Source organism: Neovison vison, unplaced genomic scaffold (assembly GCF_020171115.1).
Source record: "Neovison vison isolate M4711 unplaced genomic scaffold, ASM_NN_V1 Scaffold_048, whole genome shotgun sequence".
Taxonomy (NCBI): domain Eukaryota; kingdom Metazoa; phylum Chordata; class Mammalia; order Carnivora; family Mustelidae; genus Neogale; species Neogale vison.
The window spans coordinates 12,314-29,030 of NW_025334852.1; the positions used below are offsets into that span (position 1 = coordinate 12,314).

A 16,717-nucleotide genomic window follows, 5' to 3' on the forward strand; every position below is an offset into this window, starting at 1 on the left:
CCAGGAGTCCAAGTCACACTGAGCATAAAGACTGGGTCCTCTCACGGATATAAAACATCCAGCTCACCTCATCATAGATGCTCTCAATCTCGTTAAGCAAGCTCTTGGACCTCAGGACCTTGGTGTCATTCTGTTTAAAGTTGATGCCCTGGTGGTCCAGTGACTTCAGGTAGTATTTCTCATTTTGCTCTCTCCAGACCTTGTTAAAGCCTCTCTGGGCTTCTCGCCATTCTTCCTCTTTCATCTTCAACCTGGGCGGGGGTGGGGGGGGTGGTAGAAACAACAAGACATGGGAATCCAGATGTGGGAATTTTAAGGGAGAGAGTTAAAGTACTTGGATTTGAATCCTCCCTCTGTCATACTAGACTGTTTCCTTATCGAGGAAATAGGGATAACAATCCCTACTCTCTAAGGGTTTGTTTTTTATTTTATTTTTTTAAAAGACTTTCTTTACTTATTTGAGAGAGATGGAGAGTGAGTAGAGACAAAGCACCAGCAGGGAGACAGGGAGAGGCAGAAGAAGACTCCCAGCTGAGCAAAGAGCCCAAGGAGGGCTCAAACCCAGAGCCCCGGGATCTTGAACTGATCTGAAGGTGCATGCTTAACCAACTAAGCCACCCAGGTGCCTGTCTTAAGGGTTCAGAAGTGAGAAATGTGTCAGACTTACTTTATTTCAAAAGTCAAAAGACACAATAGGTCAAAACTGTTGGCAACTTGGGATACTGTTATTCAAATTGTTATTCAACCCAGGCTTGAACTCTGTTACCTGAGGAACTGACTTATCCAGGACTTATTTTGGGGAGGTAATTTGTCCCAAAGTCAGAAATTTTACCTAGAATAGTTATTTCTCAACAGCATCCCACAGAATACACTTGAAAAGGGAGCTGACTTCCTTGGCCAGCTGAAACAAGCACATCTCTTTGCAGCAGGACTTCTAAGAACATTCACTATGCTAATGTAAATGCAAAAGTCCAAGAGCAGAGAACTTGCACAGTAATGCTCCTTTGCACACAGTTTGGGAATTTCTGATGGCAACAACTGATCTCAACACTCCAAAAGCGAGGAGAGTAAAATCAAAACCAGCACTGGAACTGCAGAGTATCCTACATCTCAAAGCCAAAAGTTAAATGCTCCTGGCACGGCAGGAAGAGGAACAGCCTGCGCCAGCTCTTGAGCAGAAGACTAGGGAGGGACAATAAAAGTCAGGCAGCTGTGAGCCACATAGCACACAAGAATCCCGTCATCACTGTTGCAGGTGATACTGAGAGATGGTCCAGCTGTTGGCTGGCATTCACAGTGTGGTTCGAAGTGCCACGGCCTTGAAGGAGCCTGTGGCTCATTGGCTCTAGCTCTAGCCTCCTTGATGCCTGGTCTTAGGTGGGTACAAGAGCCCCTCTACACTTCAGGCTGAAGCCTTGACAGGAATGTGGGAGGTTATATTCTACTTTGTTCTTTTCTGTATTTTAAAGTATTCCCTTAAACACACAGCTTTCCTCTATGGACTTTCAAGGTATGTTCTCTACTGCTGGTTACACAGAACCCCATCAAGAAGTTCCATTATCCCATGGTCCACCTAATTTCCAACAACCAGTGCTGGGCCAAGATGGGTGTCTCATGGGATAGCAACCAGGTTGAAAATGAGGGCCTTGGGGCATCTGGGTGTCTGCTTTGGCTCAGGTCATGATCCCAGGGTCCTGGATCGAGCCCTGCATTAGGCTCCCTGCTCAGCAGGAAGCCTGCTTCTCCCTCTCCCACTCCTCCTGCTTGTGTTCCCTCTCTTGCTGGGTCTCCTTCTGTCTTATTTATAAATAAAATCTTAAAAAAAAAAAAAAAAAAGAAAGAAAGAAAATGGGGGCCTTATCTATTGGGACACTGAATCGGTCATGAAGCACACTAAAGCACAAAAGGCACATTCAGTCAGTTACCTTTTAAGAACAATTGGGACAGCAATGGAAGGGTTCTTCCTCAGACCATCAATGATGTCAGCTGCTTTATCAGCATATATCCTCTGGAGTGCTTTTCGATGAATAACTTCCGATGTGCCCCCGAGGGTGTTGTCCAAGCGAAATTTGGCTTGTTCCTCAGCAGACAAGCGAGAAAGCTTCTTCTGTATTGCTTCCAGAACCCGGATCGTTGCCAGATTGGTCTCTAAAACTACATCAAGCTAAAGCAAAAGACAAAGTGTGCTCAGGACCCAAACCAGAATGGAACAGCAATCAAAAGTATGAAGTAGGGAGCCAGATTCCTTGGATTTGAATCCCACCTCTGCCATAGTAGCCACACATGATTCTATTTCCTTATCAATAGAATAGGGATAACCTCACATATTCTCAAAGGCTGTTTTCTAGATCAGATGATATAATCCTAATAAAGGGCTTAGTGCAAGGCCTGGCACAAAACATCCAATAAATGATAGATAAGTGGTAGTTGTTACTTCCAACACCACCAGTGTGCTTTGCTTAGTACTACTGACCCGAGACCACAGGGACCTCACATAAGGCAACCTTACTGACACTTTCCCCTGAACTTCCCTGGATTGCTGAAATCTGTCAGGAATGAGAAAATGAACAAAACAAACACACAACAATCAGAAGACCATTCAAAGATGATAAATCAGTCTTATATGTGAGGTTTTTCAGGTTAACCTGAAATATTTAAATATTTAAAAGCATTGTTCTACATCCAGTAATAATAAGAGCAGTGACTACCATTCCTTGAGGACTTCAATGTCCTATCTGTGGGTAAGCATTTAAATTCTAATAGAACTCCTGCCGCTTACTTTCTGGCAAGGGCCTAGCCAGACCTGGTGAAGGGTAGAACTGGCAACCTTTGAGTAACTCTTTTGCTAGGCTCCATACAACATTCTCTATATGAGAAACAGAAAACGAAGTAAACGAGAAGTCTCAGGGTCCTGTGACCAAATGTCTGTGGAGGAGTTCCCAGGGTGGCACCATCGGTTGAGCGTCCGACTCTTGGTTTCAGCTCAGGTCAGGATCTCAGGGTTCTGAGATGGACCCCCCCGGGGGGCTCAGTGCAGAGGCCACTTGATATTTCTCTCTCTCTCTCCCCCCGCCCCTCCCCTGCTCAGGCACATGTGCATGCACATGTACTCTTTCAAGCAAATAAATTAAAAAAAAAAAAAGTGTCCCAAAGTAATTCTGATGAGCAGGATCCCCTGCTAACCATCAATGCACAGGTAGTGTGATCAAGAAATAAATGTTTTTATTCAAGCCACTGAAATCTGGGGGTTGTCTGCACTGCAGGATCACTAACCTATCCTGATGTATAAAGGAATGCTCCTTCAAACTAGCCCATCCCACCCTATCCTAAGCACATGCACACACACCTTCATCATCACGCCTGTAATCGCAGATGGGAAATGCGGATGCTGCCTTTTATAGGCACACCAGTTGAGAATAGGAACATCCTGTCAGAAAAAGATGCCAATCTCTGCTTTCTAACTCCTCATCTAACCTTACTAAACGTAGGTAACAAGGAAATGCTTTCTTCACCCTGATACAACTTTCCATGTAAGTTAGCATCTGTCACGATCTTGTTTTGTGCAAATGGTGGAAACTCCTCATGAACACTGTGGCCAGTCACCTGCAAGCGGCCAAGAAACATGCGGCCCTTCATTCAAGACATGTCAGAAACAGCCGAATCACGTGGGAAAGGGGAATGGCTGGCAGAGCCTGACCAGCACGGGTTTAAAAAAAGAGCAAGCCCTCGCCCATCTATATGAATAAGCAGGGCCAGTCACTTTCGTATAATAAATACCTTAAATAGGATGCAAATCATTTTACCTCTTCCAACACACTGAACATTCCCTTTTTGTTGATGAGATCCACGAGCTAGACGTTTTAACACACCGGGGATTCTGAGCCCACTCACCGTACTCCTACTCCTGGTACGGGGGCTCTACCAGCTCACTTATTTACTCCAGCTCTTCCTTTCCCAACTGCTTCAAAATAAAACCCTAATTTCACTTTCTTTCACAAGGAGCCAAGTAACAGATTTGGAGAGAAAAATTCCAGTTCTCACAGGAGAGCTGGTTTGCTAACCACATCAAGATACCTGCTAAGAGTAACAATACACACTTTAAATAATTAAACCTCTTTAAGAAAGCCCAGTCAGTCTTGAGATACTCTTTTGTATACCCTGTAAAACACAATAACCTTTAAAATGCTGTTAAAAATTCAAGGAATTATTATTCAGCCATCAATGGATAACTTCAAAAGGGTTCAAGTGGCCTAGATAGGTCACACTTGCCCTAAAATATTATTAGTGTATTTGACGAACTCAAAAACATTCTAAGTAGGACAATAAGCATTTACCAGTGAACATGAGACTCTGGCTCTCCAGTCTCAAAAAGCCAAGCCTCACAGACAGATATTTAAAATATCTTAGCATTTAGTGCCTCCCATTTCCACAACCTCCAAATGATAAAGGAGCTTGTACCTCAAAGCGTTCATCTTCACAACGATAGATGTGTTCTTCATACTGGGTTTTCTTGGAACTAACGAAGGTGGAGTCCTCAGACCAGGAAGGGAAGGAAACCCAAGTATCATTTAGAACCTTTGGGTAAAAGAAGATAAACTGAAGCTAAAGTGTAACAAAGCTTTCTGGTAATCAATCATTCTTAGTAAAAAGACAGACACAACTCTAGGGGATGAGAGAAAGCACCAACACTACAGCTTTCACCTTTAACAAGTTTGCAAAGATTGGAAAGGTTCTGGACAGAAGTATAAAACATTTTCTTCTGAGAAAAGACAGAGAAGGGTATTGATTTCCTTATTCACATAGATTCTCAGTCCCTGGTGTTACTCCCTTCTGGAGGAAGGAAAGACTCAGAGCTGACCCTTTCTAGGGAAGGCCTTACCTCTTTACAGAGAGGGGTCCGTCCTGTACACTTGGGCTGCTGGTAACTCTTCGGCAGGGCTCGGTAGCTGGAGCCCAGCCGTTTACAAGAGGCATAATCTATCTCCATGGCAATGCCCTCTGTGGCTCGTTCCTTTGGAAAGGTTTCCAGATGTACAGACTCCTTATAGCCCAGAAAGTTTTTAAACCAATTAAACAATTCAGGGAATTTCCTGAAGAATCAAACCAAAAACTGGTGAGCAATCAGAAGCATGATGCAGTTATCCTGAGGTATAGCTACTACTATTTGGTGTTGGGTCAGAACTTAACTACCAGGGACAAATTCCAATGACAATTATTATTTCCTGCCTAAGAAGTTCTGCTTCTGAGAATCTGGCTTCCCCTTTTCTTGTAGAGCGCTCCAAGACTGGTTAGGGTACTGATGGAAGAGTTACACTGAAACTAAGCAATAACCAGCTGTTCTTCTAGTCAAGAAGACCACGTGAATGCTCAGATCATTCTTAGGTTGTCAAATACAGTCAAGATTCTAGAACCCCAGAGGAGACTGGTCTCTATAAACATCCAACACTGGTCAGCACACTGGGAAACCATTAGTCTTGGCCAATGCCCTCTCTGCCTACTTTTTCATCTGTAGTTAAACAAGAAGAATTCCCAGAGGACTCCTATGATACTGACATTTTATGAGTCAACCAACTGACATACCATGATCAAATTATGGTTGCCCATCACATACCCGCACCTCCACAGCACCCATCAGCGCTGAGTCCCTCACTCCACTTACCCCAGGAAAGGAGAGACTAGCTGCACAAGTTCAGCCCGAGAGATCACCTCCTGGTTAAAGATAACAAGACAGCGCAGGAAATTCTCATAGGCCTCTGCACTCCGCAGAGCCTTTCGGACCTTATGGAGACAACCAGAAGAGAAATAGATGGGAAATCAAGAGATCTTGGATTGCTTTTAAAAGATTGGGGAAATTTAAACAGTTATTTGATGATACTAAAGGAGCTGATGTTAGTTTTTTTAGATGTGATAATGACTATGTTTGAGAAAAGTGTTACTTTAAAAGAACACTTAGTACTTATGGATGAAATAATAAAATATCTGGAATTGGTCTCCAAATAAGCCAGGGTGGGTAAGAGTACAGACGAAACAAGAACCCTGGCTAGTAGATGGGAACCTCCAGCAGAGGCTGGAGGATGGGTACATAGGAGTCATTCCACTCGGCTCGTCATTTCACATGTTTAAAATGTTTCACAATAAAAAAAATTTAAATGAGATCCTAGAGTAAATATTACATTTACCTTCTTATATGCTTGATTTTCCAACCATATCAGAGTTCCCCTAGTTTTTGTTGCTTCTCCTGACAGATGTTTACAGCAAGAATCCTTCGTCAACACTGTTTTTAAACTCTGGTAATCTTGAATAATTTTTAAGTAAGACACTTCCGTCCTCTGAACTGATCCTTTTCCTTCCTCCACTTATAATACTGAACACTTCTAACATCCAAAACCCTAAAAATGTTCAATGGCATAAGCAAGGTAAAACTAGCCTGGCTAGATGAGCAATCTGGAATTTTAATTTCAAAAGTAAATTTTTAGGACTGCCTGGGTGGCTCAGTCATTAAGCATCTGCCTTCGGCTCAAGTCATGATCCCGTGGTCCTGGGTGAGTCCTGAGGATGAGTCCCTGCTGAGCAGGGAGCCTGCTTCTCCCTCTGCCTGCTGCTCCCCCTACTTGTGCTCTCTCTCTCTCTGACCAATAAGTAAATAAAATCTTTTTAAAAAGTAAATATTTAGCATTATGGTTCTTTAGTGAAGACTATAGACAAATCCTCACCAAACCAAGCAGTTAAGACAACCCCTTCTCCAGGCTCCTGGATACTTTTTTTTTTTTTTTAAAGATTTTATTTATTTATATGACAGACACAGATCACAAGTAGGCAGAGAGGCAGGCAGAGAGAGAAGGAGAAGCAGGCTCCCCGCTGAGCAGAGAGCCCGACGCGGGGCTCAATCCCAGGACCCTGGGATCATGACCCGAGCTGAAGGCAGAGGCTTTAACCCACTGAGCCACCCAGGCGCCCCGCTCCTGTATACTTTTATAACTATTAGTTGGTAGATATTACGTGGACTATGTATTTTCAAAGCCAAAGATGAAAGAGAACTGTACTTTTTGTACTATACATAGTATCGACTGACTTTTAATTTTTTATTAGCCTTTAAACATGCACAAAAGTAGACCGAATAGTCTAATGAACCCCATGTACTTGCCCAGCCTCAATGATCAATATACAGTAAATTCTATTTCATCTACAACCATGTCCTTCACCTCTGAATTTTTAAAGCATATTTCAGGCATTTCAGCTATACAACATGGGTTTGAACTGTGTCCACTTACACGTAGATTTTGATACATACAGCACTGTAAATGTATGTTCTCTTCCTTATGATTTTAATAACATTTTCTTTTCTCTAGCTTATTTATTATACAGTATACCATACACATAACATACAAAATATGTGTTACTCAACTATTAAATATTATTGGTAAAGCTTCTGGTCAACAGTAAGTTTTGGGGAGTCACAATTCTACTCAGATTTTCAACCCCCATTGTTCAAGGGTCAACTATGTACCAGTATGTGTCTCTAAGAAATAAGTACTCCAAAGACAAACAAAAAAATACCATCACTCCTACAAAATTAACTTATTCACACCCCACCCCTCCACTCTCTCATTGTCATTTGTGGGTTGTGAGATTTCCACATTTCCCTTAAAGGCACCAAATGCCCAGGCAGCCCTCACAAGTGGTTCAAGCCAGAGCGAGACAACCATTCAGCAGGACAGCGCACACAGGCAGGGCAGGCTAGAGAGAGATCAGAAGGCACCAATCACGTGAATGCTAAAACACCTGCCCTTTTGCAAAAACCCAAAGGTGCAAGACAGGGTAAATCTGCACCAGATCATCCCAGGCTGGTTCCTGCCGGTGAGCAGTCTGACAGTTAGCAATTACCCTGATGAAAGCAGCCTGCTAATCATCAAGTCTACTCCAAGGAGGAAGTCAGACGTAGGAGGAGAGGTAAACCAATATACCACACAACCCTGTTTACACCAGTAATCGCAATGCTGGCTACATATCAGGATCACCCAGGGAACTTTGAAAACATACAGTTAAATGTGAACTCCCACAAACCCTACATGCGATACATTTAAGTACCATGAGCAATCAAGATTACAAGCCATCTCAAGTCCTCAACAACTGGTGCACACCTGGATATCGACAATGAGGAGCTCCAAATATCTCTCAAGAGTAACATCACGCATTTTTTAAAAGCGGTCTTCTGCCATGGGAAATGCTGTAAACTACTTCCAAAACCAAAACAGACAATGCTACTGCTTCCCTAGCTGTGCTAATGGTTTTGGTAGCCTGAAAGGACCAACAACTTAGAAATTATGTCAAGAGGCAGAAAGTCCTAATCAACTAAAACAAAATCCTCTTGGGGATAGGGAGATTTTTTTCTTTTGGCATTAATAATAAATCTAATTCAATCACTACTCACCTTATCAAAAAATAATGATTCAGTTCCTACACCATGCTTGCTGGCATCTGCCATGGAAGAATCCTTTAGGCTGAGCAGTTTGGGTTTCTTCTGCAAAAGAAGGAAAAATACAAACACATAAGATCCAAAGAGGAGAGTTCTTGGAGTTTTATTTTCATCTGTGTTCGATGGGTCCGTCACTGACCTCTGCTATCAATAATCTGCAATGAATGAGAGAATTCTCATTTACGTTAACTCATTAACTTTTACACCCTGAAAGACTTCCAACCATCTTCTCCATCTCAGTTTGCCTTCACCCTGAGGTTCACATATCATTCTACTTACCGAATATTTTCTCACTTCATTACTGCGGTAACAGAATATCCTCACTTTTTCCATTAGCCAAAAGTAACTTAACTTGGAACCTAGTGCCACCACCTCATCTTCTTAGAGATGGAGGCAAAGAGTTGCAGCACACTACCAGGAGAGGGTAGAAATCAACCTTCAACCTTTTAGTTATAATTCAATTTAAAAATTCATGAAAAGAGGTGCCTGGGTGGCTGAGTTGGTTAGGCGACTAAGTCATGATCCTGGGGTCCGAAGATCAAGTCCCTCATCAGACTCCCTGCTCGGCAGGGAGACTGCTTTTCCCACTGATCTCTCTCCTCTCATGCTCTCTCTCTCACATAAATAAATAAAATCTTTAAAAAAAATAAAAATAAAAAAAAAATTCATGAAAAAAAGCACAGATTTATTTTCCTAACAGAAGGAATGACTCTTGTCAGCAATATCTACTTGGATCAATTTAAGATTACGTTTTCAAAGGGAATGAATGAATGAATGAATAACTGTCGGGCAAGAATTCCCTTTTATAAAGTCATCTCCCAAGGGTCAACTATGTACAAAAAGAAATGCACAAACTCTGAGGGAAGCAGCACATTTACCTTCACCGCCTCAGAGTGCACTCTCAAGAGCCAAAACCTCTGCTGCGTAGGCTGCCGAAGGAGGAAAGGAGGTGGGGATTCTAATCCCCCTTTCTAGTGTTTCCACCTGAGGGTAATCAAGTGTGGGAGGGGACCGAAGCAAGAGCAGAGCTGAACTGCCAAGCTGATTCTTGCTACCCCTAGAACTCTTTACTGAAGTGAAGAAACAGAAAGTATTTCTACATTCAGTTTGCTTTCAAAAGGAAAAGCCATGAGACACTAAAAAAGTCTTGCAAGTGTGAGCAACACCTAACGTGTCAGCAGTCATCTGCCTGTTCACCAGTCACTGCCTACTGTTAGAAATTCCACTGTTAGAATAGTGAGAAAATATCATGATTCATTAATTAGATTCTGCAGACATGTCCCATATTTTCCATATTAAATACTGCTCTAGAATTCACTGAAGCAACATTCAATACGTACACCTAGCTCTCTCCCCGGCACAGCTGCACGACAGGGTTGGCCTTCTGCAGGCAGACCATCACGTGTTTACTCTAATGAGAAGCATCATGTGGTAGGTCACTAACAAACTGAAGATCCCCCTCTGCTACAGCCCAGCGGTCCGGCCTTGGAGGCGACAATGATACAAACGAGACCTGGCAGCTGAACAAAGAAACCCGGGCAGGATAGGCTTCTAGACCAAAGAGATCTCACAAAGTATAGATACTTTACACCTTAGAGGCCACTGACTTATTTCTGAAAGAATGAACTCAATAATCTTCCTTCTTCTTATCACAAGGCAGGTTGAAGGCATCAAGTAAGTCAGAGGAATAGAAAAATTAGTTAAGTCTCAGAAACCTTTGGCACCAAAGAAAAAAAGACATGATGGCTAAAAGCAAAGAAGAGAGAAAGTATAGAGAAAACAACACAAACTCCAAAAGTACAGTAATTTGTGTAATCAGTGATAGTCTAACATTCTTTTGCAAGCCAGATGATAAGCTTTGCATTGAGTTTCTGTGACATACACCAACTCACTCTGAGTATCCACGATCCAACTTTCAACACTCTTGGATAAGAACACGTGAACAACCCTGGAGTACTTGTCCATGAGGACTGCTCCCGAAAGTCAAACTGCGCAGGTGCCGGCCATCCTCACCTTTACCGGAGGGGTAGTTCCCGTTCCCGAGTGCCTACGGATCTGGCAGCCGTTCTGGTTGGGCCTCTGTGGCTTGTTGTTCAGCTGGGGCTTCTTCACAGTACCTCCATGGTCATTTCTCACGGAATCAACCTTCTCAGCTGTTGTTTTGCTTAAAAGCTAAGTAAGACAAGGGTAGAGATTAATTCTCTTTTACCAAGTAGGCATATCATTCATATCAACAGAAAAGATTCTGTTTCCAGCTTCCTAACTTAAATTTTAAGATAATAATTCTAAATAGTATAGCTCTTTCTAAATAAAACTTACCACAGAGCTGTTGGCATCTGGTAGGAACTGTCCAAACTCTGACAACAGATCTTCCTGATTTTTAAAAAGACGAGCCACCTGGGCATATACTTCCTGCTCAGTCAATGCTGGAGTGTAGTTTCCTCCAGCTTCCTTGGCATTTCGTTGCTCTTTCTGACAGGAAATTTCAAATGGGAAGGTATCATATAAGAGGGCCACTGCTTTGAACGACTGACTCCCTTTTGCACACTTTCTGGGATGTTATCTACTTGGGCTGTACCTAAGAAGAAAAGTCTATGTTCTTAGCACTTGTTTTAACTGCACGCTTTTAAGGTGAGAAATGAGTAGAAGATGGTGGCTGACAATTTTTTTAAAACTAGGACGGGGCACCTGGCTGACTAGGTTGGACAGTGTGTAACTCTTGATTTTGGGGTCATAAGTTCAAGCCCCATGCTGGAAACAGGTCAAATAAATAAATAAAATAACCTTTAAAAAATAAAATAATAAATAAAAGAGAGTATATGTGAATGCTCAGGGGACCACTACCAACCAATAAAACACAAGATAATAGAGAAATATGTCCTCCTTCTACTGTAGATGAACTACACTACACAAATCATCCTCTAAACCCCCCAGATAATAAGAATCTGCTTCACAGGGCAGTAACTTCAAAGTCCTATTGTTATAAGGCAATTAAAGTCAGGCAAATCAAACTAGCTTTATAAACACACATCACAGTTTCTAACCTGTTGACTTCCAGTAACAATTAGAGACCACAGTAACGGTTATTCAAGTCCTTCTCTGGTCAGATGCCCTCAGCGTGTGACCTGGCTAAGGCGGGCTAAAAGAGTGGATCTCTTACCTGGTATGTGTGCAAAATCTCCAGGAACGCTTTGTAGATGTCTGGTTGGCCCTGGAACCTGTTCTTGATTTTATTAACATAGTTGATGGCATGATTAAACTCCACAGGCTGATTGTTCTGCAAGGATGGGGCCGTTCCCAATGAGATTGTCACTGGAGTATGAGGCTGGACAGGTGGAGAGCGCGGGGACGCATATGGTGGGAGAGGGGGAGTCTGCTGACTGGCTGGAGTATGTGCTTGTAGTTGGGAAGGCTAAAAAGAAAAAAGTCATAGCCTCCTCAGGAACACAGATGGTCTGACATAGGAAAAAAAGGTCAAACTAAAGAGAAACAAGATGTCTGATCAACAAACGTCCTTAATTCACTCTGGCCAGGCCATTTTAGGCCAACTCAAATCATACTGGGCAGGGGTGAGGAGTGCAAAGGGCTCACACATTCTAATACAGATTAATTTTAGTCTCAAATTTTCTAAATACAACCTGAAAAGTGGCTACATCTCTAATTACAGGGCAGAATTTTTCTAATGCAATTTTTAAGCTCACTCAACAGGTGCAAACAGAAGAGGGAGAAAAAAAAAAACACAACCCTCACTCTCCATAGATCTTTAATGTCAGAAGACACTTGTTGCAGAAATCCACATAAAAATCTTCTAAACTACCTCTGTCCAATAGAACTGAGGTGACAGCAATGTTCTTTCACACTGTACTGTCCTACAGAATACAGCCACTAACCCACCCGGGGTTACTGAGCACTTGAAACATAGCCATTAAAACTGAGAAACTAAATTTAATGAGTTTAAATTTAAACTCAGCCATATGTGGCTAGTGGCTACAGTATCAGACAGCGCAGTTCTAGAACAAGAACATTCCACCACCATCATCACCACCATCAGTAGGGTCTTCTGCTTGGCTTGATATGACCTAATCTGGTAAACAGAGTGGCTTTTGTAAGATGACCCCATGGGCAACAGCATAATCTGATCATGAGATGACCATTTCTACCATACTGTCAAAGTACTACTATTCAAGTCAAGTGGCCATCTGTTGGGATGTTCATGGTTCACTAGGGCAGGAGGTGGGGACAAAAACAAGTCCTCATAGGTTACTGATGTGTTGATTTAAACAGACATCTAAATATGTGGAAGGTAAATGTAAACCATCTTACAGGGAAGTGACTATGGATCTTCTCTGATAAAATCACTACAACTGATGTCTCTAAGTCTTACATAAAGGGGACATGTCAAAGGAGGGTGCTCTCTAGGGATGCATTTTACATGATGCAAAGTATTCCAAGTGCTCACCTTGCTGACTTTGGCAGGTGGGGGCTGAGGAGCTGGCTGGGCAGGAGCTGGGGCTGACTGGGCTGAAGGCTGGGAAGGATGTTGGGGTGGTGGCTGAGGCTGGGGCTGGATGCCATGGGTGGGGATCTGATGAACCTGGCCAGGAGTTGTCACGTTCACCATGTCATTGGTTTGCACCTCAATCTTGTAGCCAGGGGGCAAGAAGGTATTGAAGCCCATAATCAGGTCAGGGTGGCCTTTGAACAGCTGGGACACACGACTAATCACTCCTGGGGTGTCAATGCTGATTAAAACAAAAAACAAAACACACACACACACATACACACATACACACACACACACACACACACACACAAAACAAACCACAAAAATTAAAGTGGCAAGCTTGACCAACAGCCTAGTAAGAAAAAAAAAAAACACATTCCACTAGGTTCTTTGAACAGGAAAATGTAAAAATCAACCTGCATATTATAAAATCAACAAAACAGAAAGAATTCTGAAATTCCAAAGCAATTTTAGCATCATATTCATAGAGGTTTGGCCACAATTTTGAACAGAATCTACGTTCATGATTAACAGTCCTAACAAGCAGATATTCTCATCAGTAAATCTAAAGCAGCAATTCCCATTCAAGACCCACCCTCTGACATACCAGCATTAATCATTATGTGTCTACATTTTTTACGAATTACTTTAACAGTGAACCATGCCAGAATATTAGTTTATCTTAAGTCAACTCCAAGAGCAGGTAACCTAATCATTTCCAGTTTACTTCCCTGATTGAGGTGAAGTAGTAAGAAAAATTTTAATGAAGAAAAATTAACCAACAGGGAGAATATAAAGGTCTAGGGCTGCCTGTAATTTTCATCAATAAGCCATACATAAACTAAAAGCATGACCCTAAAAATTAAACCCCCCAAAAGAAGGCACCCTTTATCTCTCAGCATATGAGAACGAGCCATATCCTCCCCCTCCAAAATCAACATTTCAAGCACAAAGCTTGAATACAACCACACAGATCTTTTACCTCTGAGATTTAAATTCCTTCATGATGTCAAGGAAATCATTGTAGACCTGAGGCTGACTACCAAACTGCAGCTTCACCTGGTCGAGATAGGACAGCGCGTCCTCCACCTGAGGCAGGGATAAATCTCAAGGTTATAAAAAGAACGTAAACCAAGATTCTTATTAAAAAACAAATGATTTATGCCTAAATAAAATTAATGTAATAAACGAAATTAAAACATACAGTAAAGATACACGAGAGTATTAAAATAGTAGTATGGGGACGCTTGGGTGGCTCAGTGGGTTAAAGCCTCTGCCTTCGGCTCAGGTCATGATCCCAGAGTCCTGGGATAGATCCCCACATGGGGCTCTCTGCTCAGCAGGAAGCCTGCTTCCCCCCACCCCCCGCCTGCCTCTCTGCCTACTTGTGATCTCTGTCTGTTAAATAAATAAACAAAATCTTTTAAAAAATAAATAAATAAAATAGTAGTATGGATGCCAATAATAAGACTCAAGCTTAAAATAAGAATCAACTCATAAAATTTGTAGCCTTGCCTTGGATAATTTTCCGGAGAATGATGAGTGAAAAATCATCACATTAATGTACTATTCACTTATTCATTCATTCATTCCATTTCACAAATATCTACTAAGCCACAACATACCACACCAGGCCAAACATGAGGTACTAAGGAGTCAAACAAATACGTCACAGTCCCTGCTCTACAGAAGTTCATTCACATCTCATTTGGTGTTCTAATACAGTGGGGTAAATGGGGAATCATTGAATGCCCAGAGAGCACATCGGAAGGGCACTTCTGCACTAAGAAAAATCCATGGGCACATAAGGAAGGGCTTCCCCAAGAAGTGATGTCTAAATTGAGTCTTAAGGATGAGTACAAGTTAGTGAAAGTGAAGACAGACCTACAAAGAAAGTCAGAGGAAGCAGCATCAGCAAAATCCCAGACAGGACACCATCTGGTACACTGGGGAAACTGCAAACACTTTAGTTCAGCTGAAGGAGCTATGGTGAAAAGGAGGAAGAGTGGCAGGAAGAGTGACAACAGAGAAGACAGGAGAGGAAGCAGGACCTAGATCCCAAAAAGCCTTGTAAATCTTATTAAAAAGCAGTTTAGGGGTGGGGTGTGTGGGTAGTTCAGTCAATTAAATGTCTGACCTTGGCTCAGGTCACAATCTCAGGGTCCTAAGATCAAGCCTCTAGTCTGGCTCTACACTCACCTGGGAGTCAGCTTGTCCCTCTGCCCCTCCCCTCGTGCTCCCTGCCCCTCCCCAAATAAATAAAATGTTTAAAAACAAAACAAAGACCAAAAAAAGCAGTTTAGAGGTGCCTATGTGGCTCAGTAAGTTAAGTGTCCAACTTCTGATCTTGGCTCAAGTCATAATCCAGGAGTCATAATCCAAGGCGGTGAGATCAAGCCCTGCAGTGGGACCTGGAAAGAGCCTGCTTAAGATTCTCTCTCCCCCTCTTCCTTTACCCATTCTTGCACTCCCACGCTTGCTTGCTCTCTCAAAAAAAAGCAGTTTAGATTTTTAGTATCTGCATTTTAGTGTACTCAATTTGCCTACAGTGCTGTGAACAAATTGGTACAAAGGACAGACTGAAAGGAGACAGGAAACCAATTATGCTATAAGGCTAAACTCAATGTGAGAAAAAAAGTGGCTTGAACTGTAGTACCAAAGGAAAAGAGAGAACAGTATAGACTGAAAAGCTTTACAGAAGGTAGAAGTGATACAGTTTCAGGACTGACAGGATATGGGAGATAAAGGAAAGGGAATAGTCACTAAATTATATAAATTCTGTGACCATTCACAAAGGAACAAGACTGAAGGTCCACAAAATTATGAGTCTGATTTAGGAAGACTTCATTTTTTTAGTTACTCAGGAAAAATTCAAGGGAATTACCTATTAGGTGTTTCCTATATACTCTGGGATTATTTTAAATCATACAAAATATCAACTATAGGGAAGTTTCAGAAATAAACATATGATTTGACAAACTTGTGATATATTGTGATACAGAACATTAATGTTCAAATAAACCATGAAATTATATTTCAAAGAGTTGCCCAAACTTCTCTTATGGGAAGCTCCATTGTGGGAACCATCATGCCATGGTTAATCTGAGTATTTTAGCTTTGCCAGAGCAGTCTGTATACTTCATCAATACCCACTCATTTCATGGTTGGATCTTCTGTACTTTAGAATAACAGGAAAGTTTCTGTTGAAATTCAATGGATGATTTAATTCATATTCAGAACTTTCCATATTGAAATGTCTCATTAATGACTAGGCTGATGGAACATAAAACTCATTAAGTTTGCAGAAGAGGGCGCCTGGATGGCTCAGGTCATAATCTCAGGGTCCTGGGATCAAGGCCCGCATCGGGCTCTCTGCTCAGTAGGGAGCCTGCTTCCCCCCCCCCCGTCTGCCTCTCTGTCTACTTGTGATTTCTGTCTGTCAAATAAATAAATAAATAAAATCTTTACCAAAAAAAAAAAAAAGTTTGCAGAAGAAACAAAGACTTTGGAAAATATTTAAGAATAGCATTCACAACCACATGACAAAGGAGGAATTGTCAAAAAAAAAAAGCCACAAAACTGGGGCACCTGGGTGGCTCAGTCGTTAAGCGTCTGCTTCGGCTTGGGTCATAATCCCAGGGTCCTGGGATCAAGTTCAACATTGACATCAATCGGGCTCTCTGCTCAGCAGGGAGTCTGCTTCTCCCCCTCTCACTCCCCCTGCTTGTGTTCCCTCT

The 16,717-nt window shown here is 42.1% G+C and overlaps 1 protein-coding gene across 3 annotated transcripts in view; it reads right to left on the bottom strand.

Annotated features, from left to right (window-relative positions):
* Window positions 1–16,717, bottom strand: part of LOC122897967 (paired amphipathic helix protein Sin3a-like) — a 52,344-nt gene that overhangs the window by 8,969 nt on the left and 26,658 nt on the right. For 2 of the 3 annotated variants that reach the window (XM_044236148.1, XM_044236149.1), the window contains exons 4-14: window positions 13,963–14,069; window positions 12,936–13,218; window positions 11,637–11,888; window positions 10,796–10,948; window positions 10,490–10,648; window positions 8,432–8,521; window positions 5,660–5,778; window positions 4,880–5,090; window positions 4,459–4,575; window positions 1,926–2,164; window positions 68–251 (exon numbers count right to left, since the gene is read on the bottom strand). In XM_044236148.1, the coding sequence (XP_044092083.1) occupies window positions 68–251; window positions 1,926–2,164; window positions 4,459–4,575; window positions 4,880–5,090; window positions 5,660–5,778; window positions 8,432–8,521; window positions 10,490–10,648; window positions 10,796–10,948; window positions 11,637–11,888; window positions 12,936–13,218; window positions 13,963–14,069 (1,914 nt within the window). Of the gene's footprint in view, window positions 1–67; window positions 252–1,925; window positions 2,165–4,458; window positions 4,576–4,879; window positions 5,091–5,659; window positions 5,779–8,431; window positions 8,522–10,489; window positions 10,649–10,795; window positions 10,949–11,636; window positions 11,889–12,935; window positions 13,219–13,962; window positions 14,070–16,717 lie in introns of those variants that run through there. The other variant, XM_044236150.1, reaches the window with a different exon arrangement.